Genomic DNA, 21,661 nt, shown 5'->3' with positions numbered 1-21,661 from the left:
AGCCGGAAGTCACCGCCCCCAAAAAGGCACCTTGTTTGTCATGTTGTAAGTTGTAACTCCATTGTATAATTTTTTCATAAAAAATAAAAATACAGCAATGAATATATAGCTAAATCAATGTAGTGATTTCTTAAAAACAAGCGATTAGTGTCCACATCATCTCGACTTCTAACTATCTGTATGGTCATCTGTTGATAAACTATTTAGCTACGACTTATTCTTGCTGATTTAATTAAACTAAATAAAATATCCAAATCTGAATAATCTAAAAATAATATGATCCGATACTTGAGGAGAGAGATACTGATATCACCGGATCATTTTACAACCTTACTAGCATGGTTCAACAAACTCTCATCCCGCTCCATCGACTCTAGGCAGTGTTTAAAAACAAATTTCGTACCAGATTTTTCGAGCAACAGGAAAGACGGTAAAATCATAACTTCACTTAGAGAACTATAAACTATAAACTACTCCCTCCGTCCCAGCCAATTCTTTACGTTTGGTTTGGGCACGGAGGTTAAGAAATATGTATAAAGTAGTGGAAAAGAGGAAGAAAAGTGGATGAAGTGGTGGGACCCATCAATTTTTAATGACTAGAGATAGTGGAGTAAAAGTAGTGTGAAAAGGGAGTAAAAGTAGTGTGAAAAGGGAGGAAAAGTTGGGAAGTAATGGGACCCATTGACTATTTTTGGTAAGTTTTGGAATGTAAAGAATTGGATGGGACATCCGAAAAAGGAAACTGTAAAGGACGGAGGGAGTATTTAGCAGCAGGGGTCGATTAGTCACGCCACGGCCTGATATTGGACGAATTTGGACAAAAAACCGAGAACTCTCCAAGCAGCTATGCAAATATTTGAACACGGACTAACACTTAGAGAGGCGGTAGGAACCATCCACGCAACCTTGCCACAAGCGTGAAAATAGGACCGGACACCCCATTTAAACCCTCGATATATTGTAAATTATTTTATTTAACTAGTTAATAAAACCGTGCTTCGGGCGGCGTTATAAATTTTTTATAAATTTTGATACGAATTAATATTATAATTGTATAAAAATTAGTTTTAGTCATGTTACCGTTAAACATATCATTAATATAAATATAAAAATTAATATAAAATTTTGTTTAAGTGGCCCTCATGTCAAACATAATACTAATAAAAAAAATTGTTTGAACCGCCCTCCCATCAAAGATAATATTAATCAATAATTATTATAATTATGATAAAATTAAATATAAGAATATAGATAAAAATTAGTTTGAGCTGCTCTCTTGTCAAACACAATACTAATAACAAAAAATTATAATATAGATATTAGTTTGAGTCACCCTACGTCAAACACAATACTAATAAAAAATTATTATAATTACGATAAAGTTAAAAATTATAATTGGATAAAAATTATTATAATCTGTAGTCCCGTTTTAACAAAAAAAATACATTATAATTTAGATGAAAAATTATTTTAGCCGCTTTCCTGTCAAACATAATACTAATAAAAAATTTATTATTATTTAGATAAAAATAGAAAATTTATTATTATTTTGATAAAAATTAATTTGGGCTACTACCCTCAAACACATTACTAATAAAGAATTTTTTACATTATGATAAAATTATAATTACAATTTCATAAATAAATCCAATTTCATAGATTTTGGCTATTATATTTTTTTTAAGATTCATATTTCTTAATTGTCTAGAATTATCTCTTTTTTCTTTAAAGATTCCTATTTCTTAACCACTTAGAATTTTAAAGATTTTAGCTATTATACTTTTGTTAAAATTCCTATTTCTTTAACTCCTATAATTATATCTCTTTTACAATTACTATTTTTCAGCTACTTTACTTATTTTCTCTCAAAAAATTAGAAAAAATTAAACAGAAAGCTTCTGAAGACTCCGCGTAACCTCCCGCTTATCCTCGAATCATTTACATTACGATAAAATTAAGGAATCAATTTTAGCAGCTTCTTTCAACATCGGTATCATCCGTCCGTCTGAGTAGAAGTTTTTCGGAATATTTGGACTTTAAAGCCCGACCATCTTTTCATGGTAGTCCTGCCTTAGGTTCGAGACGGGAGATGAAATATGGTAGTCTTAGGTGATCTTGCTGTCCCAGTAATATCGTTTTTAATCCAATGGCCATTCACATGCATTCTCATTCACTCTGTATTCCGTCGGTTCATAACAAAAAAAAGGGATCACGTGGTAACGAGAAACTTTGGATTCTGTTTAAATTTAATAAAATTAAACTATAAATTTTATAACTTTTGAAAATAAGAATTGTACTTCTTTAATAATTTCTAAAATAATGTATAAATAAAAATAAGAATTGTATTATCTTTATGATTTCTAAATTAAAAAAAGAATTTTTACTTTTAGAATCTTTTTTCTAGATTCTAGAGTATTACCTTCAGAATCAAATAAGAAAAGAATTGTATTCTCATTAGAATTGTATTAAACTTAATTTTTTGAATTATGATTATATTATCTATCCGAAATTTGAGAAAAATAAAAAAACTGAATCGATCAATTCTAGAGACGCCTGCATCCTCCTTTATATATATATAGGCTTTTGTTCTATGGAGAACCATCTTATATGGAGTCTCGTGGAGAACCCCATCCATTAATCTGGACCATTAGATCACGAATACATCTGACGGTTACCAATAACAAATAATAAAAATTAAAATATTATTACTAAGTATGCATCTGTTACGTCTTTCTCTCTCCTCTCCCTCTTCTCTCTCGCCAGCGGCTCTCTCTCGTCTATTCCTCGAGTGTTAACTCTCTGGAAGCCATTGCTTTGATCTCTCCTTGCTCTAAACCACTACGACATGGCGTCTTTAACTAATCAAGCTCATTTATCCACAAATCAAGCTCAGATCTGTGATAGTGTTGATTAACCAATTCATCAGGTTCATTATCTCCCTCTCTCTTGATTTTGATTTTGTTACACTTACAATCTCTCTATCTTTCTGTTGATTTTGATTTGTTATATGTTAAATTTTAAGTTTTATTATTCGTATGATATGTATTAGTTTCAATTCGTATTAACTTTGCCTGCTCTGTTGTAGAATCAAATTAATTTGATTTACTTTTAAGTCTATAGCTATATAGTTCTTTATCTATCTCAGTCGATTTTGAATTGTTAAATGTTGAATTCATCACATATGTTTTATTTTAATTTGTATCATTTTTTACTGGTCTTGTTCTTGAAACAAATCAGTTTGTTTTAATTTTTAGTTTTTAGCAGTAATGTTGCTTTGTTTCTACTGTGGAATCTTTTTTTATAAATAATGCAGTTTGAAATTTTTTGAACTATGGTTCTGTTGGAGAATCAAAACACTGAATTTATTAAAATTTTAAATTTTGCATAGTTCTGATTCTTCTGAATAATAGGTTTGGTTCTATAGTAGAATCTTTTGTAACAAAGTTTTAATTAGAACCAGTATGTATGGTTGGTAACTATTTATGCTTCTGTTGTAGAATCAAGACATTGCCCTTGATCATGATTTGGTAATTTAAGAAAGTAGGAAGGGCCCGAAAAAGAGGTTATTTATTATACGGGACTGCAAGGATGAGGAAATCAAGTTTGATAGCTTCCATGGCTGCTTATCTAAAGTTTGATATATACAACTTGCAGCTAATGAATGTGAAGCATGACACCAGGCTCAGGAAATTGTTGCTGGGACTGCAAATCGATCCATCCTTCTAATTGAAGATATTGATTGTAGTGTAGAGTTGCCAGATAGAAACACTTTGAATTTCTTTAGAACTCTTTATTTACTCTATTCTCTGTAGAGGATGATGGGGGCTTTTAAAAAAAAGCATTTAGTTTGATATTATTAATTGAGGAGTGACCAAGTGATTTTATATGCACGATCCCTGTGCTTTGGCACTTGCATCACTGTTTTACACATATATTTCAATATACATCTCCTTACTGTTTTATTAATATGTGGTGATTTTTACCAATCTCACTTCATAACCTGTAGCCTACTTGTTGTAATCTGGACTTACCATTAATTTTACATCGGGTGAATAGATGTAAATAGTTCCTTTAAGAGTTAAAGCACTATTGAGTTTCTAATATAGGAACATGTTAAATTACTATTTCAGTTAATATGCTAATTTTGCTAGTATTGCAGGTTGTGGCAGGATTCATGTCCCAGGTCATGGATAGATCAGTGTCATTTGACCGATCGCAAATAATATTAACAGCTGGTACTACCTCTGCAATTGAGATTCTTAGTTTCTACCTGGCTTACTTGGGAAGTGTTTTTCTAGTTCCCTCACCTTACAACCCAGAGTAAATTTCGTCATTGAAACCTTAAATATTACTGTTTTTAGTGATTGTCAATTGTCATATATAGGAACTAAACATGAAAGACATTTACAAACTTGTCGTGGATGTCAAATGGCGTACAAGGGTGGAGTGCCAGATGAAAACAGTAATATTTAAGGTTTGCAGGTAAATATTATTCGTAAAATTCAACAATTTTGCTCCTACTATAAAACTTGTCTATAATATTGAATGTGCTCGTACTTGTGGTGGTCTCAGTTCACACTATCAGGACTATTGAACTTCATAGATGGGTTATAGTCAAGCTGTGGAGACGAGAGGGTCAAAATTTTTACGACCAACAAAAGGACAAGCTTGATCCTGCATTTTTGTGTCCAGGACGCATGGACAAGCACATTCATATATCTTATCTTTCGATTAATGGATTCAAAACATTAGCTTCTAATTATCTGGACATTGGCGGTACAAAGAGATAGAAAATTAGAAGCCTAATAGCCTAATAGAAAATTTGTAGTATAATTTTGTCAAGAATAAAGACATATGGCACAAACACATCGCTCAAGTTTTCAAGTTTAGTGTATTAGGCACTCTCTTATGTTTAAAAGTTTCTCTAGTTTAAATTGTAATTAGCAAGTACTACATTAATCTGCCAAAAGGCCTTATATATATGTCCTAATATCTGCGGCCACTAAAGCACAGTGTATTGTCATGCTTGTGTTTCTGTATACTTGTTTAGGTACTAGTAGACTGATTTTAGTGTGGGTTTTTATTAAAATATAAATATGACAAATTAGCATGATGCTATTGCAGGGTCCTTTGCAGGTTTAGGGTTTCTATCTGCGTACTTGGCCGGAAAGATAAGAGCATTTGATCGCAGGGGACATGTGGCAAAACTTTGTATTGTCTTTCTTCCTCTCATTGTTGCTGCCCTTGTTGGTGTATCTCGAGTGGATGACTATTGGCACCAATGGCAGGATGTGTTTGCACGGGGTCTCCTGGGTATGTTCACCATTTTTGCTTGCCATATTATTATACTTGCATTTTATTGTTAGGTAGTGTCTATCACTCAAACTCTTTGTTCTTAAACTCCAGGGCTCTTCGTGGAAACAATCTGTCATCTTCAATTCTTCCAACCACCATATCACACTGATGGCAGGCCTTTTAGTTCTTTACTTTATTGTTCTTAAGTTTACATTCTGGCAATTGATTTTCTACAACATTTTTACCCTTCCCTCTAGGAGATTTTGAGCATTTGTTTTGAGATTTGGATGAGTCAAGTGTGATGATCTTTTGTGTGGCTTGTCAATACGCTTCTTCTTAAGGTCCTTGCTTCGTCATTTCATATGAGCACATTTTTTGATCAAATTCAGTTTTTTGATCAGATTCAGGATTCTTTGTTTAATCAGTATGTGATTCAGAAGCTGTCAGGGCAGCCATTGATTGAGATCCAACAAGAGAATAAAGAGGAGAAAGTCATGGTTGAGGAGTTTTTGATGGTCTTGTATTTTGAATCATATCAGCTTGTTTTAATTTTTAGTTTTTAGTTGTATCATTGCTTTGGTTGTATAGTGGAATCTTGTTTTGTAAAAATGCAGTTTGAAATTATTCCTTGAATTTTGGTTCTGTTGTAGAATCAAGACATTGAATTTATTAAAATTTTAATTTTAATTTTTGCTTAATTCTACATTGTAGATTTGGTTCTACAGTAGAATCTTTTGTAACAGAGATCTAATTGAAATCAGGACGCCTGGTTGATAACTATTTATGCTTCTGTTACAGAATTAAGACATTGCCTTGATTAATATTTAAATTATAATTCTAATATATCATTAAAATATGATTATTATGCTAATTTGTTATTTGTAGAATCAAGACATTGCTTTAAGTCTGCCTGATTGCTGGATGAGAAAATAATTTTGCTTTGTTCCTTTATTACGTGACGGTTAATTTTAAGGGTTATTTTTTTAATCAATTCTAGTGTAGATACAAACTAGTATAAAACCATATTAGTTCTATTGTAGAATCATATTAGTGTTTAGTTTGATAATTTTAGTGTAGAATATTTATCAAAATTTATTATTTTTAATACTTTTATAGAACAATATTAGTATTTAGTTTTTAATTTTAGTGTTGAATATGTAATAAAACTTAATATTTTTTTTTCAATATTTTTAATTCTTGTCTGAATATAATGTTACGCCACATAATCATAATTTACAGTTGATATACATTATAACTTCAAGAAATGATTCTTGTTTAGAACCAAACTAGTCGATTTTATAGTAGAAGTTTTTTTAATTTGCAAGGAAATTTTATAAGGAATTTGGAAGGAACTGTTAATGAGCTCCTGATTTGCTCATCAGGAGTTGATATATATACTATCAGGAGCTGATATACTACATATCTCTTGATGATGCTAAAATGCTAATTCATGTATCAAAAATATGCTAAATTTGCAAGAAAATTCTAAATGAAATTTGCAAGAAATTTTGGTCCTTATATTTACAAGAAAATTTGCTTTTACAGACGAACTGAATATTAAATTTGGTTCTTAAATTTACAAGGAAATTTGGTTCTTCCTTCTCCTATGAGCTGTCAGGTGTGTACAAAACCAGTACACAGAGAGCATCACTTGCTATTACTGAATCCATAGCTACTGTAGTTTGGAGTAAGATATCCTTTCCCTTATAATCCCCCTTCATTTCAGCAGCTTCACCATTAGGCTATTGCATACTGATGCAACGTGTGAAGAAAAGAGTACCATTGTGAGTTGAACTTCATACTTAATTAATTAAATATAGACTCCACTGATTTTATTAAACAACATACTTAATATAGACTCCATTGATTTTATTAGTCAGGGGTGCTGTGATCGCATAGTTGTTAGAGGCACTTTAGTGCAGAAGTGTGTTGGTAATCTCATGATATAAGACTTTCAGTTCCCGATTCTATACATGTTATCATCTTGTAATGTTGATAAATATTGTGTTTCGGCTGAAAAGAGTAGCTGACATCCCATATGTTTTAAAGCATATATGCCTGTCAAAGAAGTCTTTATTATATACTATTGAGTTTCTTATACAGATTACTTTTTTTTCCTTATTTCTAGAATTAATGATACTATTGTTAAATAAAAGAAACCAAGTTCTCCTTATACTTTATCATGATATAATAATTCCCCCATTCATTCCCTTCCTTCTGAAACACGTTCTAGTATTATGATCCAGAAATCAACTTATGACAGACTGAAATCTATTAGCATACCCGCTTTTCAGGTTTTTTGAATATGGTTGATCATTGTAAGTGATTGAACCACCTGGTGTAGGGTCTTTCACCCTGCCCCCTAGCAAGCTCAGAAGTGAAGTATTTCCACTTCCTGATGGTCCCATGAGTGCCAGGACTTCTCCCAGATTTACTGAACCAGTTATTCCATGTTAAATATTCCTCTCTTCTGTATATGTTACCTCTTTGAGAATCACCTTGTATGTCACCTCAGCAAACTGCATAAGTTTAATGACCAAATTAACATAATATAAATTTAAAAACAAATGATGAAGTTCCTTAGGTTTGGTGTTTAATATAATGATATGATGGTCGACAGATAAGTTGTCTAATCTTCATGACACCTATAGCTGCTTTCTTACTTTCTAAATTCTATGATATACTTGCATTGAAGTAAAATCATGGACAAGACTGAAATAAATTATAACTTGGTAATTAGTTAAGATGGAGGATCTTAAAAGCATCAGCAGCATGACCTGATTCTTTCTCCTAGGCTGGTGTTTCAGATCATTAACGTCATATTTTAGCGACTTGTTAGAAGGAAAATATCTTGTACATTAATGCCATACATGTAAGATTGTGAGCCTTTATACAAGACTGAACCTGACATGATAGCCATGGTCATTTGGTCTGTACGTTGATCTCTAGCTAGATAAACACCTCCATCCTTTCCTGTTTAATAGATATTAATAATCTATACCTCCATCCTTGCTTGTTCAAGTAGAAACTAAAGTGGCAAGGTCGGCTCTGTTTGAACCCTCTTCTTGCGGGCGCCTGCTTCAAGATCTTCCGCTGCAAGAACATGTACAATGTAAGATAATATTTCATTGATGTAAAGGAGCTTTATAACAATTCTATTCGATTAAATAATTGAAATATATGAAGATGAGAAAGCTGACCAAGCTCAGGTTCTAAACTTCCTGATAGATTTCTATTTAGTAGCAGGTTACAAAGATTTTGTAAGCTCCATAATTTTTGGTTCTGTTATAGAATCTTAGTTTTAAAACACCTTGTACTATAAAAACCACAATTCTACAAGTGACTTATGAAACAACAGAATCATAATTTATCCACTGCTCCATAAATTTTGGTTCTATTACAGAATCTTTGTTCTCCCTCTTGTATAAAATTAAAAACACAAACACACAAGCACTCTCTCCCCAGAATCTCAGACACGCAGCCGTAATAACAGTACTTGTAGCAGCGGGATTGACTAGATCAACTTACATAGTATCGTATATAAATTCTTTGGTGGCTATATAGCTTCTAATTAACCATGATTTTTGGGCATGATCTTTACACGGTCTTAACCGCGGTTTTTCCTCTTTACGGGGCAATGATTTTGGCAGTTTTGTCCAGGTGGTAGGCTTTCGAATATTGGTGCAGCTGAAGTGTATTCGGTGCAATCTTCCAGAGGTCCAACTCCGAGACCATCGAATGTTGAGGAGAATTGTTCTCTACTGGCAACTGCTTAGAGGTTAGGATTTCATCTTGCACAGCAAGCGCCTACTTACCCGGCTCCAAATCCAGAAATGAGCTCAACTGGTAGTAACAAAATTTTGAAATCTCATGCGATGCCACAGGCACATTCGCAGCCTCAAGTACAACAACAAATAATGTCCCAGAATAAAAGGAGCAATGGTGATAAGGAACTACACATGTTTGTTTGGAGCTCAAGTGTGTCGCCTGTTTCTGAAGGCCGCGCCCTCCACGTTTATTGCAGTGATGGTGCTGTTAAAAAATCTGGACAGTCTGATAAGGTTGACAAGAAATCAAGCTGGCTACTGATCACTCATGCACAAATTGGGAATCAAAAGGTACCATCCTATTCATATATTTATCGGTATAATTTATTTTATTCATGCTATAAAATTAAAAACACAAACACACAAGCACTCTCTCCCCAGAATCTCAGCCACACAAGCACTCTCTTCCTAGAATCTTCTTTAATTAACTAAAACATATATGCTTCTATTCTAGAGTCACAAATTTTATACAATTTGGTTCTATTACAGAACATTATTTTCATATGAAAGAAACAATACAAATGTGATTTTATTCTAGAACCATAATTTTACACACATAAATCTATGTTTCTAACACACATAAATCTACTGCAGAATCGGAATCTACACACTTAAATCTATGTTTCTAACACAAAAAATATGCTTCTATAGTAGAATTACAATATACAGACAAAAACGAAAAATAAAAATAGTGTTACTACTAGAGAAGCACAACTCCCTTAATTTCAACATTACTAGTTAATAAAGACAGGAAATACATATGCTTCCATTGTAGAAGTACAACTTCACAAATTTTGATTCTATTATAGAACATTAATTTCAAAACAAAAACAAAAACGATAAAAAAATTCATACAAGAACTAATTTCACAACACTACATCAATGCTTCTACTCTAGAACCACAATTTAACAAAAAATTGTCAGAATCCTAATTTTCCAAACAATACACATAAAAATCAAATTAATTAGCTAATTCATATATAAAATCAAATCTATGAAATTTATTCAATCTTACAAAGACAAATCCATATAGAATCATACCTAATCTACAAAAAACATACATACGTTTATATCTTCTGCAATTTTTCATGGAAAACAAAAGTTGAAATCAAAGAAATGGTGATAATTAGTACCGTTTTCCGAGATGTGCTACTCGATGCTCGCGATAATCCACGTAAAGAAGTTCAAATCTGAAAATCTATGCTTGCGATAACCTCCCTCTTTCACCTCTTCCTTCTGGTTGCTTGCTCGCTCTCTCTGTCTCCAGCAGTCTATGTATGTGTGTATTGTGCGCAACTCCCATATTTTTAACTGTTTTATATTTTTATTTGTAATTTTTTTTTTTTGATTAAATAACAGCCGTTAGATTAATAACTTTCATATTAACGGTCAGATTATAAATCTCCAAGTTACTCCATATAACATGGGTCTCCATAGAGTGAGACTCATATATATATTGATGATTGATGATTGATGATTATATATATTTAGGACAAAACACATGGACCAGACAATACAAAATCTATATGTATGGGGAATATTCATACACAGGACTCTCTGAAATAGGCAAATGATTATAAATGAAGTGAAAATAAATATATATTTATTCTAATAGAAAGGGATAAGCTTAATTCAGTAGGACATAATTATTCTTTCCGGTCTCATTGTTAATTTAGCAGCTTATTGAACTGTCGGGAAATTAAAAGCTGCAATAGCACTCTCAATCTTTGTCTTCAGCGTGTCTATCTCCTCCTCATCTGCCTGCAAACATACAAAATTATACTTAAACACGTGAACTCAGCTTCGGGACAGTCGGAAAAAAAAAACTGGAATGGGAATTTGTTTGTACATAAAAAACAAGAAGCACATTCAGACGACCTTTATTTAACACTATTTGACGAGTTACAGGTAAATTTGTTTGCAGGCGGCAGGCGCCTAAAAAATATCATGTCTATTTCTTTGTTGTTATCAATCACAAAAATTGTGGACGTTTAAAAAGCTCATTCACATGGCCCTAGATCTCGCTCCAGACTGTCACCCAGTAATAGTACTTAATACATGACCACGCACTCATGAATCATGATACATTGATATCATTTAGATTTATTACTATTTTAGCTTTATCAAAGTTGCTTTCTTATTTTTACAAAAATAATCCCTTACCCCACAAAATGGACCACTCATTTAGACTATACCTTATCAACTTTATAAACAAGCATCAAATTACCCTATTGGCCTGTTAACATTACCGAGACCCCAGATACTGATCCCTAATAAATGAGTAATTTAAAATTTTAAATATTATTTTAAAGACATAAATTTTAATATAAAGAAGAAACATAATTATATATATATATATATATATATATATATATATATATATATATATATATATATATATATATATATATCTGTGTGTGTGTGTGTCAAGAGCAGAAAACAATATAATATATCGAAACATTTCACAAAAATCTGCTTCCAAATGTATACATATTAATAGATTCATGAATAAATTTACCGACAAAAAATGGTAAAAAAAAAAAAAGAGCGAGATTTTAGGAAAAATATACATCTGAATCTGAAATATTAGTGGGGACAAAATTTGAATTCATTCGCGATATTATTTTATAGGTCTTATTCATATGCAATCGTGTGCTATATTATGATATATATATGTAGATATTAGAATAAAAACTAAAATTTATACTTTAAATAATATGCATTTTATATCATGTCTTAAATTAAATTAAGTAATTGTGCAGAGTGTTCCTTATTTAGAACAAATGATAAATTGAATTATAATTGTTAAAGTATAGAATTAGAGAGAAATCGATAAAAATTAATTGAAAGTGTGGGGTTTTTCAAAAATCAGTTAATTTTATATTTAAAAATGAGAAATATTTGAAAATTGATTAAACTTAAACATCAAAAATATTTTTTTTATACTAAAATAGCAATATATCCGTATGGAATAATATTATTGAACTTGCGGTGCTAGTTCTAGTTTGATCGTACGTGTGTGTATACGTACCTCAATAAGTAATGTCTTCAAGAGGGTCCCCGAGAATGAGGTTATGTTGGCTGTGATGACTTTAAGATTCAATGACTCAAAAGCTTCGCATAGCTTCACGATGGTGTCCCTTTCTTTACTGCATGTAATGCTCACTGCAACCGTCTTTTCTCCCACACAAGACACCCTTAGCTGCAAAGACATGGATCAAATAATTTGTTAATCAATAGATTATATAATATCTAATCGAACCATCTTTGACAATTGTAAACATTCACAAGGCCACTAGTTATATAATAATTTGTGAAGAAGTGATGATAATATAAAGAAAGGAAATGAGTGAAAGAAAATGACCTTATACCCACCTCAATGACCTGGACAGGTGATGGTGATGATCTGGAACCTCCACAATCATTGGAGAAGAGCTCCTGCTGCCGAGCACTTCTCTTCTTCTTCTTCTTCTTTGATACAACAGACGTCGTCGTATCGGCTCCTGCTTGATTGAATTCATCGAAGGAGTTGCTTCTATTGCAAGCCATGGACTCTAGCTGTGTTATTTCACTTTGAATTCTTGTCTCTTGTTCTTGCAATTCTTGAATATAGCTGATCGCATCCTTTATAATGGATGCCTTGTCCATCTAATAGTGAAAAATACACAACCACATGTTACAATTAATTTCGGGTACGTCGTGAGGAGTGTCTCATTATGTCAAAATCTGCCTAGCTATTGCTTGTTACAAGGGCGTTGCAATATGGCGTAGTGACACCAAGTAATTACAATTAATTAACTTAAAAGAACAATTAGGGTTACATAACTGAACAGTTAATTGGTCTTCTGATAAGATATTACTGCTAAGAGGGACTTTTACGATGTCAGGGTTATGAGATGCTAAAATGAATTGTGTGTATACCTTAGTAATGTTAGGAACAACAGCGCGGAGAGCATAGAGCCTGTCGTTCAATTTCTTCCTTCTGTTTCTCTCGGATACTATGTTTTTAGGAGCCCCGGAGGAGTGAGGTCCATCTGGTGAACTAGAATCGTAGTACGCTGATAATGTCTCATCCAGTACCAAACTGCACATCGATTTATAGACAAGTCAAACAAAAATAGTGGAAGTTAGGCTTGTATAGATAAATGAAGCGGGTGTACCTGTCGAGTTCTTGAGTTTGAAGATAGTGATTGGTTTCCCAGTAGAGCTTATATTCTTCCAAGCTTTCCATTTCTCAACTATGTGTTTGTGTGTGTGAGAAGAGAGAAAAGGAGAGAGGTAGGCTAACACCTGCAACAGAGATGATAGGTGCAAGGAGAATATGCTTCTTCCTCTATAATCTCTTGTGGGAGAAAAGTGGGGAGTGAGGCTTCGGATACATAAATAAATCATATATATAGGGAGGGCACCCGATATTGCGCGAGTCTTTCAAAAATATCTACACACTTCCTCCCTCCCCGGAAAGTATACATTGTGGACAGGTACGCGGAAAGGGCTTTAATACTTCTGTAAAATAGAGTTGTATAATTTATTTTTAAAATTTTTTTTCTGAATAAAAGTTCGGATGTTATATTTTTATTCTAAAATGAAAAATCTTAAAAATAAGTTACGTAATTATATTTTATAAGAGCATTGAAATATATGTCGAGCAGTTTAAAAACCGTATAGAATTAAATGAGTACTCCCTCCGTCCCAGCCATTTGTATACAAATGGTTGGGACACGGAGACCAAGAAATTCTGTAAGAAATGAGTAAAGTTAGATGAAAAGTGGGTATAGTGGTGGGACTCATTTATATTTATTAATAGATTTGAGATAGTAAAAGAAAATAGTGTGTGTAATAGTGTTTATATTATTATAGAATTGAGATAGTAGAAGAATATAGTTGGTGTAATGATGTTTTATATTATAAAAATTTACTATTTTTGAAATGTATACAATTGGTGGGACGTCCCAAAAAAAAAACTATATACAATTCATTCGTACCGAGGAAATATACACGTAGCATTGAATGGGACATAGGAGTACGTATATATGTAGCACGGGGGACCATGAGATTCCATCCTAATCGAAATTAGACGAAAGGAAAGGATGATCTCAGCCGTTCAATGAAAAAAGTGCAATTCGCGTTTGGTTGTGCTTGTGCAAGACTGCATGGCACTGTATAGTCAATGGTCTAGGTCTTTAAGACCGTGTAAAGATCGATGGATCATACATGGAGTGTCCGGCTGACCTTGCCGGGTGTGAGTTTATCTTTTTATTTTTATTTAATTAAATATTTGATTTATTTTATTCTGAAAACTTACTCGAGCATTTAATACTCTCTGTCTCTTATTACTTTTATTGTTTGATATACGGAAACTGTTCATAACATGAGACAAATTAATGATTTATGTTCAATTAGACTAATATAGTGGTGAGTGATCTTGTTCGATTCGTATTCATGAATATTTTACCACGATGAAGTTTTTAATATTTAATATAAAATTAAAAATATTAACAATTAAAAATGTATATTGTGTGATAAAGATAAACGACAAAAATATCATGAGACAGAGATAATCAAGAAAAGTATTGAAAAACGGGGGAGTCCTACATTATTCAATTGATAAAAAAAAACTTGAGTTACTTAAAATGAAGGAGAATGCAATAATGTTGATGTACTGCTCCTCGTCTATCCCATCCTTAGGTGGGTCTGTGTAGTACGTCTGTCACATTCATTTTTATGATGTCTCTCTTGTTTTTACATAATTTAAAAATAATATTTTTTAGTAATATAATACACTATTATACTCACTACTGTCTTCAACTTTCTCTATCATATCAATAATAATATAACATGCTTAAATTTATTATTTTTCTTCACTGTCTCAAATTTATTATAAAATATAAATTAATCTCACTATTTTACTAATCTTTTATCTAATTTTAATCATTTATTATATATATATATATATATATACATATATACATATATATATAGGCCATTGCTCAAAACAGAACACTGTTAAAAAAAAAGAACAATACAGAACATTTTAGAATCAAATATAGAATCTCAACTAAAACTTGAATTAAATTCAAATTTTAAGCTGACTAACGTTTTATTATAAATGATAACAGTATCCACCATGTTTAATAATAAATATTTATTAAAAATAACATGATTCTATATTTATATGATTCTATTCTGGATTCTATTCTGGATTCTATAATATTTCATATCAATAATTTGGATGAGTTTGGATGAGTTTGGGTTGCACTCCACACAGAACACTTTAAAAAAAAAAACAACACAGAACACTGTCATAACACTTCATTTTTCACAAATAATTATTTGTTAAGGTTATAACTACATAGCTAACATCCAAACTCATCCAAATTATTGATATGAAATATTATGGAATCCAGAACAGAATCCCGAATAGAATCCAAAATAGAATCATATAAATATATTTTTTGCACGATTATTTTACATAGAATCATGTCATTTTTTAATAAATATTTATTATTAAACATGGTGGATACTATAATCATTCATAATAAAATGTTATTCAGCTTAAAATTTGAATTTAATTCAAGTTTTAGATGAGATTCTATATTTGATTCTAAAATGTTCTGTGTTGTTCTTTTTTTAACAGTGTTTTGTTTTGAGCAATGGCATATATATATATATATATATATATATATATATATATATATATATATATATATATATATATATATATATATATATATATATATATATATATATATATATAGGGTCAAGTTCCGTGGAGACGCAGCTTATCAAGAGATGAGAGAGACGCATCTACATCCGTTGATTCCATCAGTACTCTAGCAACCAATACAGGGGCACGCTGGGAAAAAAAAAACTTATACGCTAATCCAATATGGAAACATACGATCTGTATACGTCCATTATAAGGCAACGTTAATATGCTATTGATTTAGAGCTTCAATCATGGATTTTATAAATTTGGAAGCTATGTAGGTCTTATTATATGATAATTATATAACTCAGAATCAAGAACAGAAGCATCGAAAAGCTTTTCAGAGGTTTTTGTAACAACAGTGTCAATTGAAGCTAGAATGGGCGAACTATGGTTTGGTTCTTGTTTTTTGATCTCATCGATTCACAATTTTTTCAGGAATTTTTAATGGAACACTCTCTAGAACCCTAACTCTTGATTTCTCTGTCTGGTTTAGGAATCGGAACGATAGCGAACAGTTGCAGAACACGTCGATGTCAATTCATCCTGAAGTTCATATCTCAAGGTTAGTTGTGCTTCTTAAACTCTTTTCAGAATCAACTAAGTATGTAGTTGTTATTTTTTCTAAGAATATGACGTAGAACACCAACAATTTTTTTGTTCTTGATGTTTTTTTCCTCAGCCACGACAAGACAATTGTTAGAATCAAACCTAGTATGCTTGTTCGTGTGTTGTCGTCGCTTTCTGACGATCAAAAATCATGGATTTCTTCAACCGGCTTTGATTCTATAATAAGTTTTGAACTTAACGAGTACCCCGTGAAGCTTTCTGAATATCTGTTATCATCTTTTGAACCAAATCCTTCGGTTTTAAGGATTAATCAAAAAAAAATTGAGATAGCGGAGGAAGATGTACATGATATTTTGAGGCTTCCTCTTGGGACAGTAGATGTTGGTATTGATGAAAATATCTATCTGAGAAAAAGTTGGGCGGAAGACTTTGGACGAACAAAACAATATTATCAAGTCACCCCTATTTAACTTTGCAAAGTCATTATCTCAAACAATGCTGTTGATGATCAGTTCAAGATGAACTTTATGGTGCTTATGAGCAATGTATTGATAGAGGGTTCTGAAAGGATATCTTCGATATATAATTATTTATATATTTGTTTCGGTATTTGTGACAAACATTAAAATTAAATTCACCTAGTAATCCTCCCAAATAGGTCATCAATTTATTTGATTAATTAAAAGTGGAAAGTTATTTTTGGCAAGTAATTTCTAAATTTCCCTTCACATCAAAATTCATTTATTTTAAAAGGAAATTTTTCTAATTACGCAATAGTGGCGCTGAGGCGTTTCGTGAGATTACGATTACCTCTTTCTTGCTACTGCAACATTAAAATACATGAAGCTTGAAAAAGGACTATCAAGATTTGGTATTCTTTAGAGTACTCATGTTACATTATTTACAAAATTTATATTTAAATTAATTTATTCCATATTTAAACATTTATTATCTCTCGGAATAAATTAGTTTAAATCTTTCAAAAATTACTAAATCCTTCATTCCTCAAGATTTATTTTTTCCAAGGAAGGATTTATTTTCTCCATATTAATATTTGTCTTTAAAAATATTAATATCAGTTTTATACCTCTTCTGGAATATTTTCTCCCGGTCTCTCAAATTCATTATTTTTCGGAGAAAAATATTCGCAATACTTAGAAAGCTCTTTCAACGTATCAAATTCATGATTTATCATGAACAATATTTTTCTAAGTATTTTGGTATCAAAACCTTCGTCAAGTATCCTTCTCGGTTTTCCAAAAGACGAAGTGTTTCGGTTTTTCATAAAACGGCTTTTATCTTAGAAAATCGGCTTAAATACCTTAAGATTATTCCCGTCCCTCGAAAGTATTTTATCTTTATGGGAATATATTTTAAGTATTTATTCAAGTTTTAAGTTTGGCCATAAACCCTCTCTGATAATTTCGAAAGAATTATCGTATTTTATTTGAAACCCGAAAACATGATTTATCGTTTTAAATCCAAATAAAATACTTCCACTTGCCTAAATGACTTGAAACTTGAGATTAGCCAATTAAATATTATTCTTAGTGCATGGTTAAATTTTCGTAATTTTCCGAGAACTTTCGTTTCGGAGCGTTTTCTGTCTGCCGACCCGATCAATGACTGAACGTTTGACCAAGCTAGGGTTGACCAAAAATTACCAAAATTTCCAGAATGCCATTTTCTAATATTCTAAGATTTATCATATTTTTCCGTAATTTATTTCGCACGTTCGAAATATCGCGTTTTTAATGTAACGGTTTTTATTGGTATCTCGTAAAGCGTGTCTGTCTTCTAGTGCATTAAATGCCCTGGATTTTTAGTCCAAGATGCTGGTCAAAAACACCTTTTTGAGTGTGGGGGACAAGGGGACAAAGTTGAGTGGTGGCCAAGGTTTGCAAAATTACCTTTTGCATTTTACTTCTACTTTTCTTACATCTACCCCACCCATACTCTCCTATAAATACACCCCTCCACCCATTCATTTTTCCTAAGCTAATAGCCAAACATATGCTGAGATTTTGAAGAACAAACACTCTCCCAAAGTTTATTCAAGTGCCTACTTCTTCTACTTCATCTTTAAAACCTTCGATTCTTCATATATTCCGATATATACAAGGTTTTAAACCCCGAAGCTTCGTTCCACCCAACCAAGCTCCGCTCATCTTAGCATTTTCATAAACCACTCTTTTCAACCTCCCGAAGGGCTGCCCAAATTCGTTCGTGTGCTTAAAGTCGTATCGAACCTCCGACGAATTTCTCCGGCGAACTTTCGTGGAATAATCGTGTAAGTGGTTTCTTTTAGCTTCAATTATCCGAGTCTTAATCGACCATTTCAAAGGGCTTTTTAAACAAATTTCTCTTCATCTTAAGCTCTCTTGATTTCAAAATACTCGAGTTGGCCACTCGTTATTATCGGGAATATTGTGCACTAACTTTATTTGCTCACTAACTCATATTTGTGCTCCCATTCCCATCACTCCCATACCCTTCTTGTTTTAGTGAGAAACCCATTTTTCAGCCCTGTGCTCGGTGGGGATATCATTAAGATAAGATACGTGGTATTACGTGTTTATTTTCCGAACGTGTGTGACGTGAGTGATTTTACTTGTTTCGGTGGTAAACCCCGTTTGGGCCTTTTCGCTATCGCGGGGTGTTATCCGAACAAGCTACTTGGTTCGATTACGTTCGTGAGAGTGTGTGTGATATATCTTGCTCGACTTCGACTCCGTCTTTTCAAAACTCACTCATCACTCGATCTTATTAAAATCAACAACTTATATTTCTCCGCGCGATATAATTTGTTAAAATTGAACCAACGACTTAACCACCATACTTAAACTTTATAATCGACTAATTTCAACGTGGTTAAAATTGGACTAAAACTTGCGGAACCAAAACTTTTATAAAACAAGGATATATTTGTTTGTGGATATTGTGTTCTAACTTTTGCAGTGAGGTGAAGTGAAGTGAGGTGATCTTCGTTCTAAGACCCAAGTCTTTGACGTATTGACGGGGAGTTGATAGTCATCGCACCGTGAAGAAGAGGAAAGACCCAAGACCTAATACCTAAGATCCAAGACCGGCGAAAGGTTTAGAAGTACAAAGACCACTGGAGGTGCCACGACTTTGAGGAAGTAACAAGGATAGTTACGTTCCGAGACAAGTCTTGTTATTTACATTTATAGTGAGGAGGTAACAAAGAGTTACGCTCCAAGATATATATTTGTAAAGGCTTCTCCGCCTACTGTAAAGGAGTTCTTTATAGTAGAGAAAATCTCGAGTCCGGGGAGGAGCTCGGGGACTGGACTAGGGGTGAGTGGACTCCAAGGGTTGAGTTAGCCACCGCGAACCAGGATAAAATCGCTCGTGTGATATTTTCCTTTTCTTTTCTTACACTTCCGCACGTAACTGCCAATACTCTCGATACGAGTTCTAAAGAAGGGGTGAAAAACTTTTTAAAAACGACATAAATATTTTTAATTGGTGATTAAGCTATTCAACCCCCCCTTCTAGCTTAATTAAACCATCTATCGGGACCTAACAGTTGGTATCAGAGCAGTTACTTTTTTAAGTGCTACGGTTATAAAAGCACTCTGTAAAGTAGATCCGATATGGCCTTTATTAATGCTATCGGTTGTAGTGAAGGTCTCTCAAATTCTAGACCTCCTTTGTTTGATGGCACAAACTTTGCCACATGGAAAACTAGATTTCGCATTTATGCTAGAAGTCAAGGTGTCAAAGTTTGGATGGCCATAGAAGATGGTACAATACTTCCGACTAAAATTGTCGACGATATTATCATCGAAAAGAAAGTAAGTGAATATACTCACGATGAAGAAGATAGAATGAATATCGCCGCTAAAGCGGAAATGGTTCTCACAAGTGCACTTGCAGAAAAAGAGTATAAACGAGTAAACAATTGCAAGTCCGCACAAGAAATGTGGAACAAGTTAGTAGTTACCTATGAAGGAACTACCGACATAAAAGATTCTCGAATGGATACTTTGATCCAAGAATACGAGAACTTTAAACTCCAAGATGGAGAAAATATCATCGATATGGAAACAAGATTTACGCGTATAATCGATGAATTAACTCAACTCGGAAAGAACTATACTCAAAATGAAAAGAATCGTCGGGTTCTTAAATCTTTGCCTCCGAGTTGGAAAGTTAAAGTTACTACGATCAAAGAGATGCACAATCTCAATGATTACCACATCGATAACTTATTCGGGAACCTTCGTGCTTACGAAGAAGATAATGTTCCGGATAAGGTCATTCCTAAAGTGGAAGACAAAAAGAAAAATATGGCTTTGAAGTCCATCTTAATCGATGAAGATGAAAACGACGAAGAGTTGAACGAAGAACTCCAAAATCTCGACGAAAGTGAGATAGCTCTATTAACGAGACAACTCCGTCGTGTACTTCAAAGTAAAGCTCAACGGTATGGAAAAGGCTTCCTTAAATCAAATAATCAACAAAGAGTTTTTAACTCTAATGGAAGGCCAAATTACTCTCAAAACTATACTCCTAACAATAAGAGTAATTATCCTACCACGGGCTATAACAAGGGCAAAATCAATCAAAGTCCCAATGGTTATAATAATGCCAATAACAATGGTACTTACACTCCTCCTAAGCCAAAAGAACAAAATCCGGAGGAAACACCTAATGTGTGTTTTGAGTGTAAGCAACCCGGTCACTTCAAACGGGAATGTCCTAAGCTCTCTAAGGGACGAATTCTCGTGGCCGAAAATGGTTGGGATTTAAGTGAAGATGAAGAAGCTTCGGAAGCTACGGAAGAAGTGGTTAACTTGTGCTTAATGGCTCTCGAGGATGATTCTTCGTCATCGGACATCTCCACTTCAAATGATAAGGTAAGCTCTCGTACTAAGCTTTTACATAATATGCATCTTTTTAATGAATCTTCGTTAAACTTGCTAGATATGAGTAAAAGTGATTTGATTGATTTGTTGGTTGAAATGAATGAAAGAAACAATAGTGTAAATCAACATACCCTCTCTCGGATTAGTGAATTAAATCTTAAACACGAGGAGGAAGTCTCATCTTTATGTGAACAAAACGATTTCTTGAAAAATGAAAACAACAAGTATAAGGATGTTGTTACAAAGCTAGAAATCGAAAATATATCCTTAGTTTTGAACACCGAAGAATTAGAAAACGAGAAGTTACAATTAAATGAAAATACTCGTATGCTTCATGTTGACTTACTAAACTTAAAAATTCAAAATGA

General features: G+C 32.8%; 1 protein-coding gene and 1 long non-coding RNA gene across 6 annotated transcripts in view; one reads left to right on the top strand and one right to left on the bottom strand.

The window, feature by feature from the left end:
- Positions 1-13,509, bottom strand: part of LOC108220577 (transcription factor bHLH35) — a 46,280-nt gene extending 32,771 nt beyond the window's left edge. The window contains exons 1-5 of the mRNA XM_017394381.2: positions 13,283-13,509; positions 13,044-13,206; positions 12,498-12,770; positions 12,154-12,324; positions 10,627-10,883 (exon numbers count right to left, since the gene is read on the bottom strand). Of these exons, the coding sequence (XP_017249870.1) occupies positions 10,803-10,883; positions 12,154-12,324; positions 12,498-12,770; positions 13,044-13,206; positions 13,283-13,353 (759 nt within the window). The 5' untranslated portion in view covers positions 13,354-13,509 and the 3' untranslated portion in view covers positions 10,627-10,802. Of the gene's footprint in view, positions 10,884-12,153; positions 12,325-12,497; positions 12,771-13,043; positions 13,207-13,282 lie in introns of the transcript that reaches the window.
- On the top strand, positions 2,703-5,993 carry LOC108222457 (uncharacterized). 5 transcript variants are annotated; one of them, XR_001806972.2, is made up of 5 exons: positions 2,707-2,926; positions 3,498-4,482; positions 5,125-5,313; positions 5,407-5,636; positions 5,721-5,993. It is a non-coding gene; the product is annotated as an uncharacterized LOC108222457 (long non-coding RNA). The 5 variants fall into 5 exon arrangements; XR_001806970.2 differs by having other exon boundaries at positions 2,703-2,926; positions 4,573-5,313; positions 5,407-5,993; XR_001806969.2 differs by having other exon boundaries at positions 2,706-2,926; positions 5,407-5,993.
- Positions 13,510-21,661: the final 8,152 nt, after the last annotated feature.

The sequence above is a fragment of the Daucus carota genome, chromosome 5 (genome assembly GCF_001625215.2).
Source record: "Daucus carota subsp. sativus chromosome 5, DH1 v3.0, whole genome shotgun sequence".
NCBI lineage: Eukaryota > Viridiplantae > Streptophyta > Magnoliopsida > Apiales > Apiaceae > Daucus > Daucus carota.
Note: the sequence above shows the minus strand (reverse complement) of the source record. Positions and strands in the feature narration are given on the sequence as shown.